The sequence below is a fragment of the Vipera ursinii genome, assembly GCF_947247035.1.
Source record: "Vipera ursinii genome assembly, chromosome: 15".
Classification (NCBI taxonomy): Eukaryota; Metazoa; Chordata; class Lepidosauria; order Squamata; family Viperidae; genus Vipera; species Vipera ursinii.
Window position 1 is genome coordinate 3,126,840 of NC_139528.1, and position 19,084 is coordinate 3,145,923.

Consider the following 19,084-nt stretch of genomic DNA (forward strand, 5'->3'; position numbering starts at 1 on the left):
AAGCTGTCTTTATAAATTAAAAAGGGCACTTGGAGTGTTATTATGTGTGTGTTTCATGTCTGACAAAAACAATCAAAAAATGGACCTTAGACAAATGCACGTCCTTAGGGTGGCCCAGCGCTGTCATCCTTGTGTGTTTGCCTGGCTCTTCGAATTCACACATCAAACTGCAACAACAACAACAACAAAACGTTTTGCCTGTTGCTAGCTTAGTGTCTGGTTCGTCCTGAAAAGTTTCATTTTATTTAAATTTATAAGCTGCCCGTCTTGCCTAGAGGTGACAAAGTAAAAGAAACAAGGCAAAATATTAACATAGGTTGATCTAGAAATGGATAAAGAGAGATGCTGAAGAACAGAAGTGCTTCTGGCAAGTTACGTTTACGGTAGAAAAACTGCGGAAGCCGCATGCTGGCTGCCGTTTATTGACATTTGTGTATTTGTAAATAGATAGTTACTTGTGTTTTTATGCAAGGCATTTAGCAACTAAAATTTTCATAGCTGCCCTTTAATAACTTAATAACCTGCAATTAGTGCAGGTTCGCATCCCACCAGGCTCAAGGTTGACTCAGCCTTCCATCCTTCCCAGGTAGGTAAAATGAGGACCCAGATTGTTGGGGGCAATTAAGATGACTTTGTAATAATGCCGCTTGGGGTGTGTGTGAAAGCCCTAACAAGCAGGCATATACATAGAATGAAGGCTACTGCTAAGCTTGTAAGCCGCCCTGAGTCTTCGGAGAAGGGCGGGATATAAATGGAATTAAAATAAAAAAAAATAAAAATAATATGTGGCTTAACTGGTTAACTTTTAATTGCAATTTAATCATCAATGCATATGTAGGAAGGAAGGAAGGAAAAGATGGGAGAAAGGGGGAGGAGAAAGGGAGGAAGGAAAAGAGATGGGAGGAAGGGGGAGGAGGAGGAACCTAGGGCAAGGAGCCCTGTTGCCCAACCGGACGTTTATAGAGGTCGGACGTCCTGCCCTGGCGACCTTCCTTCCCGCGCTTCCGGTGTCCGGCTGGAGCGCTTCCGGCTCGGCCATCTGGATCATGGCGGTCCAGCCCGGTGGCGGCGTGGCGGCGGGGTCCTCCCCGGCGGCCCCCAAGAAGTCCGGCTTCTGGTCCTGCTTCGCCTGTCGCCTCCTAACCGGCGGCGGGCTGCTGGCCTCCGGGGCCTGGGTCTACATGGGCGTCCGCCAGTCCTTGCGGCAAAGGAGGCCCGGGACGCCTTTTGACGTCTTCCGGCTAGCTTTCGCCATCGGTAAGCGGGGCTGGGAACATTCGGACGTGCAAGGTTGACACGTGCAACGCCTTTTTGTGCTTGCAGAGCGGAGCTCATTCCCCGCTTGGACGGGTTTTTTTGGGGGGTGCAATGACGCGGCTCGGTCACCAGGTGGCAGGCTTCCCCCGCAAGAATTAAGTATTAAGATTATTAGCAAGGATTGTTGTATTGGTGATATCCCCGCCTTTTATTATTTTTGTAAACGGGGTGGGGGGCGGAGAGTCTGGTGCCTGAATCACGAGGACTAGCGCCTTCGAATAAGATTTTTATTCAGAAATACGAGGCTGTTGTTGTTAGATATTTCCTGTACTTATTTTTTTTTCATCCCTCCTTTATTGCTTTGTAAGTAACTCCAGGCAGCAGACAATGCTTCTTTCTCTTGCTCTTTTCCACCATAACAGCCCTGTGAGGCGGGCTGGGTTGAGAGGGAGGGATTGGCCCAAAATCACCCAGCAGTTTTTTTTTTTCATGCCTAAGATGGAACTAGAACTCTCTGTCTCCTGGTGGTTGGCCCAAAGTCACCCAGCCGGCTTTCATGGCTAAGATGGAACTAGAACTCTCTGTCTCCTGGTGATTGGCCCAAAGTCACCCAGCCAGCTTTCATGGCTAAGGTGGAACTAGAACTCTCTGTCTCCTGGTGGTTGGCCCAAAGTCACCCAGCTGGCTTTCATGCCTAAGATGGAACTAGAACTCTCTGTCTCCTGGTAGTTGGCCCAAAGTCACCCAGCCGGCTTTCATGGCTAAGGTGGAACTAGAACTCTCTGTCTCCTGGTGGTTGGCCCAAAGTCACCCAGCCGGCTTTCATGGCTAAGATGGAACTAGAACTCTCTGTCTCCTGGTGATTGGCCCAAAGTCACCCAGCCGGCTTTCATGGCTAAGATGGGACTAGAACACTCTGTCTCCTGGTGATTGGCCCAAAGTCACCCAGCTGTGTCTCGTGACTAAGGTGGGACTATAATTCCCAGTCTCCTGGTTTCTAGCTTCACTTACTAGACCAACGTGGCCTGTGATATTTTCAAAATATTTTTACTATCTTAGTGTCAATATATTATCAATAGATTATGGCGTTGGATTTATACAGCTGTCCATCCCGGGGGTGGGGAGAAATAATTCTTTGCGGAACAACACAAATGATCAGTCCGCCAACTTGATTGCGCCCACCCCCCCTTGCCGACAACTATTTTTGTGTCTTTTCAGGCATTTCCACTTGGGCAGTCATAGTCATCGTAGATCCCATCCAGCCGAAGTGAAACAGGAAAGGCCTACTTCATCAGCCAAGGTTTTCCAATACCTAAAAGGGGGAACACCTTTCATTTTGGGGTTGGGGTATCCTGGAATCCGCATTAAGATGGGACAGAAACGTTGCGGGTTTTTAATCTTCCATGGAAAATGGCTGCTTGTTGTCGCAGGCGTGTCCTTTTTTGTTTTTTCCTGTGTCAAAACGGTCAGTCACGATTCTGAGCGATCATCTCCAAGAAGGATGTGGACCTGATTATCTTCAGTAAATGGAAGAAGCTATATTTCCTATATTTTATTATATTGTACGAAAATAATGCTTGTTCGGGTGAATAGAGGGAAAAAAAAACACCACTTCTAGTTTTGCCTTGTGTGTTTTGTGTGTCGTCTCTCTTTTTGCTCAGCCCGTGAAACTGATCAACGTCAGGGGTCTTCAAACTGAGCCCTTTTGTGACGTGGACTTCCAACTCCCAGAATTCCTCAGCCAGCATGCCTGGCAGAGGAATTCTGGGAGCTGAAGTCCACAAGCAGGGGTCTTCAAACTTGGCCCTTTTATGGGGCTGGTTCCTTTCAGAAATTGACAACTGTAACTGTAGTTCAGCTACATCTGGACTGTGCGAGTTTCAAGCTGCAATCCTGCCTCCTCCTCTCGAGGCAGTCTACCTAACGGTGCCAGGTATTCGGGGGACACAGAACTGGGTGTGTGTGTGAGAGAGAGAGAGTGAATTTGGGAAGGGTTGCCTGCCGGCAGATTGCATCCAGCTACCTGTCCAGCGAAAAAGAAAACCCAACAACAGCACGCCAGAGTGAAGAGGTTTTATTTGGGCAGGGTGGGGGGGGGTATCCAATTGCAAAACGTTGGGTCCTCTACAACTCTTCTACCCACACAGTGCCTGTTTCGGTATCCCTGGGTCAAGGGCTGCTGTTTCAGAGTCTCTGGGGAGAGGAGGGGCTGGCGTGCTACGGTGGCACCCGGTGGCCAGAGGTTTAGGTCAGCCTCCGTCAACCGGCGCGAAGGAGGGAGAGCCGCAACCATTGCAAGCCGAGAGGGGCGCTCAGCTGTTGCCCTTCTTCGCCACTATCAACACGGCGGAAGGCACCAACCCTGGAGACAAGAGAGGAAGGGGGAGGGGAAAATATTTATGTTTATGTTACTTATATGTAAAGGTGTAGATCTATACTTATGTTGTATATAGTATGTTTAAATATGTAAATGTACACTTTGAGAGCAAGCAATTAAATTTCATTTTTAATGTCTGCCGTTGTGCCTACAGAAAAAAAGGACAATAAATGCTATCATCTATGTGTTTCTATCTGTATCTCTGTGTCATCTATCTACCTATCTGTATCTATTTCTATGTATCGCTATCATCTATCTAGCTCGCTCGCTCTATCGCTATCTATATCTGTATCTATTTATTTCTGTGTATCACTATCATCTAGCTCGCTGTTTCTATACATCTGTATCTTTATCATCTACCTATCTGTATCTATATTTTTATGTATCACTATAGCTAGCCAGGTCGCTCTATATATCTGTATGTATCTATATCGCTATATATCTCTCGCTATCTAATCTATCAGGGATGCGGTGGCTCAGTGGGTTAGGATGCTGAGGTCAGCAGTTTGGCGGGTTGAATCCCGAGTACCGCGTAGCAGAGCGAGCGCCTGTTACTCGTCCCAGCTTCTGCCAACCTAGCAGTTCGAAAGCACGTAAAAACGCAAGGAGAAAAATAGGGACCACTCCGGTGGGAAGGTAACAGCGTTCCGTGGGCCTTTGGCGTCTAGTCATGCCGGCCACATGACCACGGAGACGTCCTCGGACAAGCGCTGGCTCTTCGGCTTTGAAACGGAGATGAGCACCGGCTCCTAGAGTCAGAAACGACTAGCACGCGTGTGCGGGGGAACCTTTACCTTTACCTATCTAATCTATCATATCTATAGCTATCTACCTATCTCTACCATCTATCCATATCTATATCTTATATATTTTACACACATGCACAAACGCCTGTCTATTTAATGCTGGCGGTCTTGCCCGGCATTTCAGGAGCAAAGGCTGGGAGGCAAAGCATGGGATGCCTCTGGCTTGGAGCCCAAACTCACCCAGCTCCTGCAGGGGCTTCTCCATGTCGTCCTCGGTGAAGACCCGCCGGGGAAAACTCGTCAGGAGGTGAAAAGGGTCTTCGCCGCCGTCTTGGCGGTTCAGCTCCACGTAAAGCCGCACGGCTGCCAGTTGCTCCTTGGCTTTGAAGGTGTGGGTCAGGGAAGTGCCATCCAGGAGTCTCACCTGCCGGAGCGAAACACCAGTCCTCGACTTAACGACCACAGTGGAGGCCGACATTTCCGCTGCTAAGTGAGGCAGTTGAGTTCTGCCTCGTTTTGACGACCTTTCTGGCCACCGTTGTTAAAGTTAGTCACACGACTTCTTAAGCGAATTGGGATTCCGCATCGACTTTGCCGGTCAGGAGGGCCGCGAAAGGGGATCACGTGACACCCCCTGGGACACCGCGACCGTCATCAATAGGAGTCACGGACCAACAGTCCCAATGTCGGTCACGGGATCACTGGGGACGCCGCAACAGGCATTCAAGTGCGGGAAACGGGGGAGCCAAAGGCATCCGGATCCAAGTCCCTTACCTGGATCTTACACTGGTCGTATTCCCGCTTGACGGGGGGCTCCTGGCTGGGGGAGGAGATGAGCGCGGGGTCCACTGGCTCAGGCAGGGCCGAGGTCTGGGTGGCGCTGCTGCATCCGAACTAGGGGGCAAAAACCAGGGAGGGGGGGGCAAAAGTCACCTGCCAGGTTGTGCACTCCCTAAGCCAGAGCCTCTTAACTGAGAGGGGTGGACTTCAACTCCCAGAATTTCCTAACTAGTATGAGGGAGGGAAGGAAAGAAGGGAGGGGGAAAGGGAGATGGGGGAAGGAAGGAAGGAACAGGGAGAGAGGGAGGGAAGTAAGGAGAGGAAGAAAACCGTAAGACATTAAATAAGTTTTTTAAAAAACATTTTTTTCCCCTCACCTTCTTGGCTCTCTCGGCCTTGTCCCGTTCAATCTTCTCTCGCACTCGCTGTCTGAAAAAAGGAGCGGGGTGTTGTTAACGCTGGAAGGCTCCCCTTACCCATGGCAGAGTTGGGGGGCAAGGGGGGGGGGGAAATGACAGCCACCAAAGCTGGAGATCTTGGAAGGATGGGAAGAACCTGGAAAAGGGGGGGGGGAACGTGGGATGAAACTGGTGGCAGAGAACGCAGAGGGACAAAGCCCTTTTACCCAGAATGCAATGCTTCAGTCCCTCCCCCCCCCCAGGCCCACAACTGAGCTGAATTCAGCTTCCCGGCAGCCAATACGGCCATGGCCGAGGGATGCTGGGAGGCGTAGTCCAAGAGACCCCCCCCCTCTTGTTTAAGCAGAGCTGAGAAACTTTTGAGAGGGCTGGACTTCAACTCCCAGGATTCCTCAGACAGACAACAGAGGTCCAAGCCCCTTGAAGGCTGCTGGCTGGGGAATCCTGGGAGTTGAAGTCCGCCCGTCTTAAAGAGTCAGAAAGGCGGAGGTTTAAGAGAGAGATTTGCCCCTGGATTCCTCCCGGTTTACACGCCCGTGCTCTTCTACACCCGGCGCACCCCCCCCCTCACTTGGCCAGCTTCTCCTCCAGCTTCTCCCTCCGCCGCTCTTCGGCCAGCTTCTTCATCTCGTCCTCCTGCAGCTTCTGGCGGAGGAGCAGCAACTCCTGGCCTTGCTTCCGGCGCTGCTTCTCCCGCTCGATGCTCTCCCGCTCCTCCCGCTCCTCCCGCTCCTTCTGCTTCTGGGAGATCAGCTCCAGCATCCTGGAGGGGGGGGAAGGAGGAGGAACCGTTGGGGAGGGGCTCAGGGGGCACAGCTGCCTTCCCCCCTCCAGCCCGAAGGAAGGAAGACCAAGAAGGAGGGAAGGAGGGAAGGGAGGAAGAAGAGGGAGGGAAGGAAAGGAGAGGGAAAAAAGGGAGGGAGGAAGGAAGGAAGGAGGGAGGAGAAAGGGAGGGAGAGAGGGCAGGAAGGAAGGAAGAAGGGGGAAGGAAGGAAAGAAAGAGGGATGAAGGAAGGAAGGAAGGAAGGAAGGAAGGAAGGAGGAGAAAGGGAGGGCAGGAAGGAAGGAAGGAAGAGCAAGAGGGAGGGAAGGGAGGAAGGGAGGAGAGGGAAGGAAGGAAAGGAGGAGAGGGAAAGAAAGGGAGGGAGGGCAGGAAGGAAGGAAGAAGGAAGGAAGGAAGGAAGGAAGGAAGGAAGGAGAGGGAAAGAGGGAGGAAGGAGGAGAAAGGGAGGAAGGAAGGAAGGAAGAAGAGGGAAGGAAGGAAAGGAGAGGGGAAAAAGGGAGGGAGGAAGAAAGGAAAGGAAGGAAGGAGGGAGGAGAAAGGGAGGGAGGGCAGGAAGGAAGAAAGGAGGGAAGGGAGGGGGGAAGGAAGGAAAAAGATGGAAGGAAGGAGGGAAGGAAGAGTGGGAGGAAGGGAAGGAGGGGGAGAGGGAAGTAATGGGAGGGAGGGAGGAGGGAAGGAAGGAAGGAAGCAGAGAATGGGAGGGAGGAATGGGAAGAGAAAAGGAAGGAGGAGGAAAAGGGAGGAAGGAGGGAAGGAAGGAGAGGTCAAACCTTTTCGTCTGTTCCTGCTTTTCCTCCTCCGTCAGGGCACGCTGCGTCTCTCCTTCAGCCAGCTCATCTACAAAGGGGGGGGGGGCAGAAAGAAAGTTCATTTATGGCTTTTTCAAGGGACCGGGCAAATAAAAACAGCAATCTACTGCTGACTCTACAGGTGGTCCTCGACTTACGACCGCAATCAAGTCCAACATTTCTGTCACTAAGTGAGACCTTTGTCAAGCGAACTTTGCCCCATCTTATGACCTCGCTTGCCACAGTCATTAAGGGGCAATCCCTGCAGTGGTTAAAATTAGCCACACGGTTGCTAAGTGGATCTTGCCTTCCCATGTTGACTTCGCTCGTCAAAAGGTCGCGAAAGGGGCATCGCGTGACCCCAGGACCGTCATAAGTATGAGTCAGTTGCCGAATGACTGAATTTTGACCACATGACCGCAGGATAACTGCAACGGTCGTAAGTGTGAAAAACGGTCCCACGTCCCTTTTTTTAACGTCGTAAGTCGAGGACCACCTGCACTGAGGGCCCCCTCCCCAACACACACACACAATTTGTTCTGACCCGATCCACCCTGCACCGAATCCGGCGTCGTTGTTTCAGGGGTTTCCTCCGCGCCCAGAACGTGGCCTTGCGGGGCCACGTAAGGATCGTCCAGACCGGGGTCGTTCTCATGTTCCACCAACCTGGGTTGAAGAGAGAGGCGCCACTCAGAAGGGAGAAAGGGAGGAGGAGGGCGTCTGCAGAGAAAGGGACGGAAGGAGAGCATACCTACCAATCCATGGCCTGTTCGATCCCCTGGTTCCCGGTCAGCGCCAGGGCCTTCTCCCTGGGGAACAGAAAGCATGCAATTCAACACACACACACACACACCATGGAAAGCCAAGGATTTTTCACCCCGTTTTCCTGCTCTCCCCCCGAATAAGGCCCGTTCCACCGTTCTGACAGCTCCTTGAGGAACAGAGAAGGTCGCAAGTAAATCAACAAGGAAGATTCATGCGGCGATGCTTCGTTTCTGATGGATTTGCAGCTCGGGGTTGAACTGAGGGGTGCTTGGTGCTCTCTTGAGCTGGGTGGTTTTCTTGAAGATGTTTCAAGACCCAGCTAGGCATCACCATCAGTGTTAGAAGGGAATGGGGATTGCAGAGGAGGAGGAGGACTGTGAGATCCTTGGTGCTCTCTGAGCTTGGTTTTCTTGCAGACGTTTCATGACCCAACTAGGGAACATCATCAGTGCTAGGAGGAGGAGGAGGAGGATCACTGTAGGGTCCTTAATGCCCTCTGAGCTTGGTGGCTTGGAGATGTTTCAAGACCCAACTAGGGAACATTATCAATGCTGGGAGGGAAGGAAAGAGGGGTGGGTCTGTTACTTTCTATTTATATACAAGTAGCTTGCGGGACGCAGTGGCTCAGTGGGTTAGGACGCTGAGCTTATCGATCAGAAGGTCGGCAGTTTGGCGGGTCAAATCCCGAGTGCCGCGTAGCAGAGTGAGCGCCTGTTACTCATCCCAGCTTCTGCCAACCTAGCAGTTCGAAAGCACGTAAAAATGCAAGTAGAAAAATAGGGACCACTCCGGTGGGAAGGTAACAGCGTTCCGTGCGCCTTTGGCGTCTAGTCATGCCGGCCACATGACCACGGAGACGTCCTCGGACAAGCGCTGGCTCTTCGGCTTTGAAACGGAGATGAGCACCGGCCCCTAGAATTGGAAACGACTAGCACGCATGTGCGGGGGGAAGCTTTACCTTTACGCTTGCCTTTAGTGTTGTCATTTTACAACTCAATAAACCGCAAAGCAATAAACAACCATCTAGCCAAGAATACCCCCACCAACACTGACAGGGCAAGCCACCGTCTCCTTCCTCCTAGCACGGATGATGTTCCCTAGCTGGGTCATGAAACGTCTGCAGGAAAACCACCCAGCTCAGAGAGCAGCAAGGATCCCACTCTTCTGTTTTTCCATGTTTTCTCCACATCCTGCTGCCTCACAATAAAAATCCAGCTACACGTTTAAAAAACAACAAAAAAACACCTCCCCCCCCAAGCTACAGGTGTGCATTTTCATAATCCGATTGCTTAAATAAGCTGGCGTCCTCCCACATGTATTCCCACACTTTTTCGGGATGGAGACATACGCTCGGTTCTGTGGGAAGCCCATCTCAATTAAACTTTCCAGCGCTGTGTTCTCCATCAGGCCGGCCTTACAACCGTCACTGCCAGCAAATTCTGCAAAATAAAAATAATAATAAAAAAGACATTAGGCCTTTGAGACGCTGTGGGTTTTATCCGTCAAGATTGTATTTCAGTGGAAAATGTGTGTGTTTGTCCTTAATGCAGCCTTCCCTGGTTATGCATGTATATAGCATGTCTGTATGTGTGTCATGTATGTGCACTTTTGAGAGCAGGCAAGAGAATCTCATTTTTAATGGGTTCCAATGTGCCCACAGTAAAAAAATAAATAAAAAAATGTGTTCTTAGGATTCTGCCCTCACACATGTTAAAATTTTTCTTTACCTGAGGCTCAAAAATATTAGATTCAAAACTTAACATTCTCTCATTGCAAAGTTGTTGGTTTTTTTTTGTGGCCGGATATATAAGCTCTTGACCTGAAGGCGGTTCTGTTAGAAGACAAAAATTCGCTCCTAAAAAGACAAAAATGTTGAATTTCCAGCTCCCGATCCCACTTTTTATGTATTAGGTTTATTTAAATTGCTATGCCACCCATCTCATTACCCAAAGGGGCACCAAGCAGAGAGCAAAAATCACCCTGCAAAACACACTTTCAGCCTTTGCCCTGAGGATTTGGGGCGACACCCTCCCTACCCCCCTACCCCCAAAAAAACCCCCACAGGGGTTGATGGATCTCTCTATAAACGGATCCCTCATTTGGGGAGGGAAATCACCCAGGCTGAATCTCAGCAAAAGCAACAGGGATTGCGGCCGGCGTCGACTTCCCTCCGCCCTGTGCGTGCCCACAGAGAGGGCCTCCTCAGGGTGCCACCGGTCAAAGAATGCCGACTGGTGGCCCCCAGGGGGAGGGCCTTCTCTGTGGGCACGCCAGATTTATGGAACCATCTTCCGGTCGAGCTCCGGATGGCGCCTGATCTCCGCTCCTTCCGGCGCGATCTCAAAACCTACCTTTTCGAACAAACTGGCCTGGCCTGATGGGATGGGGTCGGGTTTTATTAATGTGTTTTAACCTACTTTTAATGTGTTTTAACTTATTCGTGGGCATTTCGTTTAATCGTTTTTAATTTTTGTATCTTGTTTTTGATACGTATTGCCCTGTTCACCACCCTGAGTCCTTCGGGAGAAGGGGCGGTATACAAATTAAATAAATAAATAAATAAATTGTCGAGGAGATCTCGATTTAAATCCCTCTTTGCTCACGATGGGATAAAATGAAAGTAGAACTCTCTCTCTTTCCCATAAGGGGGAAAAAAACCCCAAGAATTGCATTCTTGATGATTAGGAGAAATTTTTGACTTTTAGAGGAGGGTGGAATAGCTTGGAGGTTTTTAGCGTGTTCAGTTGCTGGAGGAAAGAAGACTTTGGCTGAACAGGATAAAATCTATTTATTGATGCGGTTCTTTTGCTCAGGGGCTGAATGGCCCTCCCCAAATATTAACTATACATCATATTAATTACATCCCAGATATTTGGCGCTCTCTCTTAATCTGACCCCAGGATACGCCATTGTGCAGAGGAAAGCGGGGTGTGTGTGTGTGTGTGTTTGTGTGTGTACGTGAGGGATTTCTATTGGGGGTGGGCCATTCCCCATACAGAATGGAGCCCCCAACCAATGGCTGGGCTGGCAGAGGAGGATGGGTCTTGTGATCCAGCCCAACTCAGGGGGGGGGGCAGAAGCCTCGGAAGCGGGTCGGGGGGGAGGAACCGGTGTCAAGACGGCCGCCTCCCCCCAATGGAAAACCCCCACCCAGGGCCGGGGTGGTGGCAGGCAGATAGGAGAGGACTGGCTGCAGATCAGGGTGGGAGGTGGGGTGATGGGCTTTGTAGTCTATCCAGACTTTGGGATGCCAGCCCCGGCGGGGCAAAATGCAAAAGACCGTCCTCCCACCCAGGCGGAGGGAGGGAGGTCGGGAGGTCGCATTAGCCTGGCCGGGGATGATGGGCTAGGCCGGGGGCCCCTCCGGCCGCGGCAAGGGACGATGGGCCTTGTAGTCCGGCCTCGGGAGCAGCCCTGGAGGAGAGCCCCGCTCTTCCCTCCGCCAGGCCGGGAAGGGGAGACGGCTGCGAGGCTCTTACCGGCGGCTCCGGCTCGGCGAGGAAGCGGGAAGCGGCGGCGGCGAGAAAGGCCCCGGAAGCGCCAGGCTGTTTGGGTCACGTGGGAGGGATTGCCGGAAGAGCGGACGGCGGCCGCGGAGGGACGCGCCGCGCCGCCCACGGAGCTTCGCCTTCGCTCCGGCGTCTCTTTGCTGCCCCCTCGCGGCCGCTCGCTTTTATTATTATTATTATTATTATTCCACGACAGTCCCCAAACTGGGGTTTGGCTTAGTGGTGGTTTATTGAAAGCGCCCCTAGGTTGTTTTTTTTTTTTGCAAGACGCCCCCCACCCAAAAAAAACTACGATTGGCTAAATAGAGGCTTATTGAGCGCAGCACGCCCTAGGCTGGCGTTTCTCAACTTTAGCACTTGTTAAGATTTGTGGGCTTTTAACTCCCAGAATTCCCCAGCTAGACAAGTCCCAGAAGTCCCCAATCCTCATACTGGAGAGGCATTCTGGGAGCTGAAGTCCACAGCTCTTAAAAGTTGGTTGTCCCCTTTTGTAGGTCAGCGAGGACTGGAAATACGTAGCGATGGTGATTGACCGTCTCTTCTTGTGTATTTTCTTTTTTGTCTGCGTCTTCGGCGCCATCAGGATGTTCCTCCAGCCTCTCTTCCAGAACTAGGCCACCAACTCCCTCTTGCAAATAAACCATAATCAGCCCACTTCCCATGGTGGCTAAGGGTGGTCGTCTTCTGCATCAGGAGGGAGAAAGGGACGCCCCCCCCGTGGTTCTTCCCAGGGAACACCATTTCATGGGGCTACCAAGAGGGGACCAAAGACCTTGAACCCAGCCATCTCTTGGCCCTTGGTGGAAGGCTAGGGAGACAGACAACTTGAGGAGAACCTCAACAAATTCTGGAAGGGGTTCTTTGTTGCTCTGGAAAAGCCTGTTGACCAACGGGATGACCTGGTCAACCAGCTGAGCAGACCTCCTTGCAACGGAGGTGTCCAGTCACACATCCCTGCCCTATGGGGACCAGCTTGAGTAGCAAGGAACAGCCGAGAGAGAAGTTTCTCCTAGCCAAGGTGGTCAAACCATATCCCTTGCTACCCTTAGGCGCTACTAAGAGGTGGCTCTTGGGAGGATGGGTGGTTTCCCCAAACCTTTTCAGGAGCAAGCTGGTCCCACCAAGGATGGAAGACCTCCATTTTGGAGGAGGAGGAGGAGATGGACCAAGGGTGGTGGAGACACTTCCTGCAGTTTCAGGAAGTGCCGTTGGGCATTGTAGATTAGTCCTTCTCTCCAAAATAAACAAACCATGGCTTAGAGACCAGTTATGGGGTATTAGCTCCCAACTCAGGAAATATATTTATATATATATTTATGCTTATATCCATCTTTCCTGGATGTCTCCATGAAGCTGCAAGAAGAATGGGTTTTGCAGCGGCAAATTAGCTGTTACTGAATGATCTACAGGTAGTCCTCAGCTTACCGACCACAATCGGAATCAGAATTTGCACACAAAGCGAGGCAGCGGTTAAGCAAGCCGCACTTGCTTTTACCACCATTTTGTTTTGCTGAATCAATTTAGTGTTGAACTTTAATCATCTAAGATTCTGGTGTTTGGGCATGGGAAATCTTCTGAACTACAGCTTAACCGATGGTCCTGATCCCTTGTGCCTAACATGGACAGCTTGAATGGAAGCAACGGAATAGCTTCAGTTTTCCAAAAGTTGACGTGACAAATCCCCCCCTCTTCCCACAGCATTTTTCTAGGCTTAGCACCCTAAATATAGAGCCCTAACCTCATCTTTGTTGACTTCTTAAAGGGCAGCTTTATACCACAGACTAACCCAGACCAAAAAGGCAGTCCCTGGAATCTGAAATTTTACTCAAGAAGTTCAAAAACCATTTGGGGTCCCCCCCCCCACCGATTGTGAGAGATTTTCTCAAAGAGATTTGGAGAGTTCGTATTTTTTAAAAAACTTTTCTTTCCCATTTCATTTTACAAAAATATGTCTTGCCATTTGGGGTTATTGCCAAACCTGCCCAAGCCAAGTCCCCAGGAAAGAAAGAGTCTCAAGTCCATTGGGTTGAAGCAACAGGTTCTTTTATGAAGGGTTAGAGGTGGCAGTAAAAACAAGGCAAGGTCTGAGTACAGATTTTTACAGATTTTTCCCAGGTTCGTGGGCTTCTCCCCTGACCAGAACATCAGTGTTCAATAGATCCCGGCTTGATATTGTGAGAACCACGTTGATTGTAGGTGCATCGTGAACAGTTCCACATCTCGAAGGGGTGGAAACTAGCTGCTTAGCCCCCCCCCCAGGTTCCTGTCAATGTTCACCCTCCCCCCTGCACAGCTTCTCCAATTTTCTCTACCAACCCCCCTTCCTTTATGACATGATGCCAGCAAGCCTAAAGCACAATGAAGGTGGCAGAGCTGACATTTAATAACAATGTTAACAATAATAATAAATTATATTAACATTAACATTAACTAACAATATTAACAGTAATATTAACATTAACAACAATATTAACATTAACAACAATATTAACAACAGTAACATCATCATTAACAATAAAATTGGGAAGGACCTTGGAGGTCATCTAGTCCAACCCTCTGCTGAGGCAGCATACCCTATACCAGGGGTCTTCAAACTCAGTCCCTTTTATGACGTGTGGACTTCAACTCCCAGGCACGCTGGTGAAGGAATTCTGGGAGTTGAAGTCCACGAGTCATAAAAAGACCAGGTTTGAAGACCCCTTGCCCTCTACCATTTCAGACAAATGGCTGTCCAGTCTCTTCTGAAAAACTTCCAGTGTTGGAGCATCCACAACTTCTGGAGGCCGGTGGTTCCACTGACTAATTGTTCTCGCTGTCAGGAAGTTTCTTAGTTCTAGGTTGCTTCTCTCCTTGGGCCAGCTTGACAGGGATGTTAATCCTGGAAAAAAAGAAAATAGGAAAACACCACTTAGATTGGATTCATTGGGATTTATCCAGCTATTCTCTACGGAATGGAGGTTGGGGGAGCCCTGGGGGCTTCCCCGGGTGCCTTTTTAACAGAGGCACATATAGGGCAGCTAGGCACATAAGGGCTCAACTCAGCCAGGGCTGGCCAGGCATCTGGTGCAGCCAAAGTCCCAACAAGCCCTGGAGGATGGCACCACCAACTCTATGGGGATGGCTACTGGGATTATGGGGCGACTTACCAAGAGGTGGTTGTCCGAGTCGGTGTCGCTCTCCACCGGGATGGACAGACTACGCGCCTTCGTTAGTTGATAGGGTGAACGCAACGGCTTCGACTCCCTCCAGCGCTGTTCCTCTGGTTCTCGCAGCTGGCTTCTCCGGTTCCTTGCAGGTCCCAGGGCTGGTTTGGGGGCTGGTCCCGCAGTTCAGCAATCGGTGCTCAGGGCCCCTTTTCCACCCTTAAAACAAGCCGTGGAGCGTCGCCACAGACTTTGCTTGCCTTTGGTTTCAAGGCTTTTTTCTCTTTTTCAGTGCCCTGGGAGATGCAGGTGGCTGTAGACGTCGCTGCTTAGCCTGCCTTGCAAACACTCGATCAGCGTGTCCCATGGCCGGCCAGCCAAATTCTTGGGCCTAGGAAGCCACAGGACTCCGGCCCCGGCTGATAGTCTTTATTCACTTCGTTCTCTGAGCTTGTGGGTTGGTTTCCGAACGTTTCATTACCAGGCTAGCTAACACCTTCGGCAGAGTTGAGCAGATGTCCGTGTTCTGTTTATAAGGGCTTCCAATGAGGGTGTGTCGAGTGAGGGTCTTGTGATGGCTCAGGGGTGGGTGTGTCGAGTGAGGGTCTTGTGATGGCTCAGGGGTGGGTGTGTCGAGTGAGGGTCTTGTGATGGCTCAGGGGTGGGTGTGTCGAGTGAGGGTCTTGTGTGAGTCATCAGTGAGAGGCTTGTGATGGGGAGGTTACATCAGGTCAGCGTCATTGGGAGGTGAACTGAGAGGGGGGAGGGGGGTTGCATAGGTTGGTTGGGGGTCAGTGCTGTCCAGAACCAAAGACAAGACACAAAATCAACTGTAACGACTGCAATCAATTCTATCTTCGACAAACATCACATCAGCTAAACAACAGGATCCACGAACACCAGCTGTCAAACACCACAATCCCAAATCCTTCATCTCTACCCACAGCAACACCAAACAACACCAGTTCGAATGGAGCAACACTGGACTTATTGGCTAGGCTGCCACCCGCCACGCTCATGAGTTCATCGAAACCTGGCACTCCACAAGCAATTCCGTCAATACACTCCTGGACCTACAACCAGCCTACGAACCCCACAGAATCCAAATCAACTGCATAGAAAACCAGAGACAGCACTGAACCCCCAAACCAACCCACACAACCCCCCTCCTCCCCAACACCAGTTCACCTCTCAATGACTGACTTGATGTATCCTCCCCATCACAAGCCTCTCACTGGTGACTCACACCTGACCCATCACAAGACCCTCACTTGACACACCCACATCGGAAGCCCTTATAAACAAAACACGGACATCTGCTAAACTCTGCCGAAGGTGTTAGCTAGCCTGGTAATGAAACGTGCGGAAACCAACCTCCTGCTTCCCGGCACTTTGCATGAGCCCCAAACTCCACTTCCCCATTTTGGGGGTATTTCAGAGCTCGTGCAAACCGCAGTAACAGCAGCAGAAGCGCCAGACTGCACCACCCAAGGGCCACCTGTGGGAACCAAAACATCTTGGGGGGCTGGACACCCTCTTTGCAGGAGAAGAACCTAGTTCTAAGAACCTTCGCCGTGGCCATAGTTATGCCAGGCAAGGACGTCAACAGCCACAGCTACCATTAAATTGGGCCGTTGAGCTCTAATTTTTGGTTCCAAGAACTATTGCCATGGCCAAAGTTATGCCAGGCAAGAAAACTATAAAATCTAGCGTAAGTCAACAGCTACACCTAGTATTAAAATGGGCCATTGAGCTCTACGTTTTGGTTCTAAGAACCATCACCATGGCCATTACGCCAGGCGAGAAAACCATAAAATCTAGCATAAGTCAACAGCCACACCTAGCATTAAAATGGGACGTTGAGCTCTATGTTTTGGTTCTAAGAACCATTGCCAGTTACGCCAGGCAAGAAAATTATAAAATCTAGCATAAGTCAACAGCCACACCTAGCATTAAAATGGGACGTTGAGCTCTATGTTTTGGTTCTAAGAACCATTGCCAAAGTTACGCCAGGCAAAAAAACTATAAAATCTAGTATGGGTCAACAGCCACACCTAGCATTAAATTGAGCCGTTGAGCTCTACTTTTTGGTTCTAAGAACCATTGCCAGTTACGCCAGGCAACAAAACTATAAATTCTAGCATAAGTCAACAGCCACACCTAGCATTAAAATGGGCCATTGACCTCTACTTTTTGGTTCTAAGAACCATTGCCAGTTACGCCAGGCAAAAAAACTATAAAATCTAGTATGGATCAACAGCGACACCTAGCATTGAATTGAGCCGTTGAGCTCTACTTTTTGGTTCTAAGAACCATTGCCAGTTACGCCAGGCAACAAAACTATAAAATCTAGCATAAGTCAACAGCCACACCTAGCATTAAAATGGGCCATTGACCTCTACTTTTTGGTTCTAAGAACCATTGCCAAAGTTACGCCAGGCAAAAAAACTATAAAATCTAGTATGGGTCAACAGCCACACCTAGCATTAAATTGAGCCGTTGAGCTCTACTTTTTGGTTCTAAGAACCATTGCCAGTTACGCCAGGCAACAAAACTATAAAATCTAGCATAAGTCAACAGGCACACCTAGCATTAAAATGGGCCATTGACCTCTACTTTTTGGTTCTAAGAACCATTGCCAAAGTTACGCCAGGCAAAAAAAGTATAAAATCTAGTATAGGTCAACAGCCACACCTAGCATTAAATTGAGCCATTGAGCTCTACTTTTTGGTTCTAAGAACCATTGCCAGTTACGCCAGGCAACAAAACTATAAAATCTAGCATAAGTCAACAGCCACACCTAGCATTAAAATGGGCCATTGACCTCTACTTTTTGGTTCTAAGAACCATTGCCAGTTACGCCAGGCAAAAAAACTATAAAATCTAGTATGGATCAACAGCCACACCTAGCATTGAATTGAGCCGTTGAGCTCTACTTTTTGGTTCTAAGAACCATTGCCAGTTACGCCAGGCAACAAAACTATAAAATCTAGCATAAGTCAACAGCCACACCTAGCATTAAAATGGGCCATTGTCCTCTACTTTTTGGTTCTAAGAACCATTGCCAAAGTTACGCCAGGCAAAAAAACTATAAAATCTAGTATGGGTCAACAGCCACACCTAGCATTAAAATGGGCCATTGACCTGTACGTTTTGGTTCTAAGAACCATTGCCAAAGTTACGCCAGGCAAAAAAACTATAAAATCTAGTATAGGTCAACAGCCACACCTAGCATTAAACTGAGCCGTTGAGCTCTACTTTTTGGTTCTAAGAACCATTGCCAGTTACGCCAGGCAACAAAACTATAAAATCTAGCATAAGTCAACAGCTACACCTAGTATTAAAATGGGACGTTGAGCTCTATGTTTTGGTTCTAAGAACCATCGCCATGGCCATTACGCCAGGCAAGAATACTATAAAATCTAGTATGGGTCAACAGCCACACCTAGCATTAAACTGAGCCGTTGAGCTCTACTTTTTGGTTCTAAGAACCATTGCCAGTTACGCCAGGCAAGAAAATTATAAAATCTAGCATAAGTCAACAGCCACACCTAGCATTGAAATGGGCCATTGACCTCTACTTTTTGGTTCTAAGAACCATTGCCAGTTACGCCAGGCAACAAAACTATAAAATCTAGCATAAGTCAACAGCCACACCTAGCATTAAAATGGGCCATTGACCTCTACTTTTTGGTTCTAAGAACCATTGCCAAAGTTACGCCAGGCAAAAAAACTATAAAATCTAGTATGGGTCAACAGCCACACCTAGCATTAAATTGAGCCATTGAGCTCTACATTTTGGTTCTAAGAACGATCGCCATGGCCAAAGTTACGCCAGGCAAGGAAACTATAAAATCTGTTAGTCTCCTTTACTGTATATGGCATCATATTAAAACGCATCACATTTACTTTTGCTGCTAAGAAGTCAGACTGGTACTGTAGTGGCAACTGCTGGAGGGAGGGAGGTCATCCAAAAGGACTCCCTTCCAGTCGGAGTACTGAGGGTACTCAGGCCCTGGAGGAGGCTTGTAGCCAAGTGCTCTTGACTCCTCCAGGGTCTTTTGCCCTCATTACTCGCTCAGGGACCCAGTGGAGCCCCAGAGGTCGTCCAGTGTGAGTCTCCCAGGGTGTGCGTGTGTGCAGGGACCGAATGAGACAGGGATCGGCTGACTCCCAGGCTCATTGAGTCTGAGTGTGAGAGACTGGAAGCTCAGGGATTGAACAACCTCCAATGTAGGGGCATCACCCCCATCTCCATGCTGTGTTGGTATGAAGAATATTTTTGAGGCCTTCTCATTAGGTTTTTGTGGTTGTTTTTTTTTGCAAAACTTCACTAAAGCAAGCCTTACCACATGTTGCCAACAGTACCTGTTAGGCTTCTTGGCTAAATGAGGTGTGTATAGTTAATGAAAATGACTTACCCCCCGATGTCTTCAGTCTTGATTGATGCCACGCAGCCGGTGCCACAAATCATCTTCTTTGGGTGCTAAGAGGTCTGACTGGTACTCTACTGGCA

At 49.5% G+C, this 19,084-nt stretch overlaps 2 protein-coding genes across 5 annotated transcripts; one reads left to right on the forward strand and one right to left on the reverse strand.

Annotated features, from left to right (window-relative positions):
• Positions 1-905: 905 nt before the first annotated feature.
• DMAC1 (distal membrane arm assembly component 1) lies at positions 906-3,126 on the forward strand. Its single transcript, XM_083374741.1, has 2 exons — positions 906-1,257; positions 2,476-3,126. The coding sequence occupies exons 1-2, from the start codon at positions 1,047-1,049 to the stop codon at positions 2,526-2,528; spliced, it is 264 nt and encodes an 87-aa protein (XP_083230867.1). The 5' UTR covers positions 906-1,046; the 3' UTR covers positions 2,529-3,126.
• A 189-nt stretch (positions 3,127-3,315) lies between these two features.
• On the reverse strand, positions 3,316-11,475 carry UBXN1 (UBX domain protein 1). 4 transcript variants are annotated; one of them, XM_083374734.1, is made up of 10 exons: positions 11,396-11,475; positions 9,265-9,355; positions 7,907-7,960; positions 7,683-7,817; positions 7,134-7,200; positions 6,151-6,342; positions 5,538-5,589; positions 5,155-5,274; positions 4,621-4,804; positions 3,316-3,619 (listed from the first exon to the last, which is right to left on the reverse strand). In XM_083374734.1, exons 4-10 carry the CDS (start codon positions 7,804-7,806, stop codon positions 3,570-3,572), a joined length of 789 nt encoding a protein of 262 aa, XP_083230860.1. In that variant the 5' UTR covers positions 7,807-7,817; positions 7,907-7,960; positions 9,265-9,355; positions 11,396-11,475; the 3' UTR covers positions 3,316-3,569. The 4 variants fall into 4 exon arrangements, with proteins under 4 accessions (XP_083230860.1, XP_083230858.1, XP_083230859.1 ...); XM_083374732.1 differs by having other exon boundaries at positions 7,696-7,817; positions 11,396-11,469; XM_083374733.1 differs by having other exon boundaries at positions 7,696-7,817; positions 11,402-11,448.
• Positions 11,476-19,084: the final 7,609 nt, after the last annotated feature.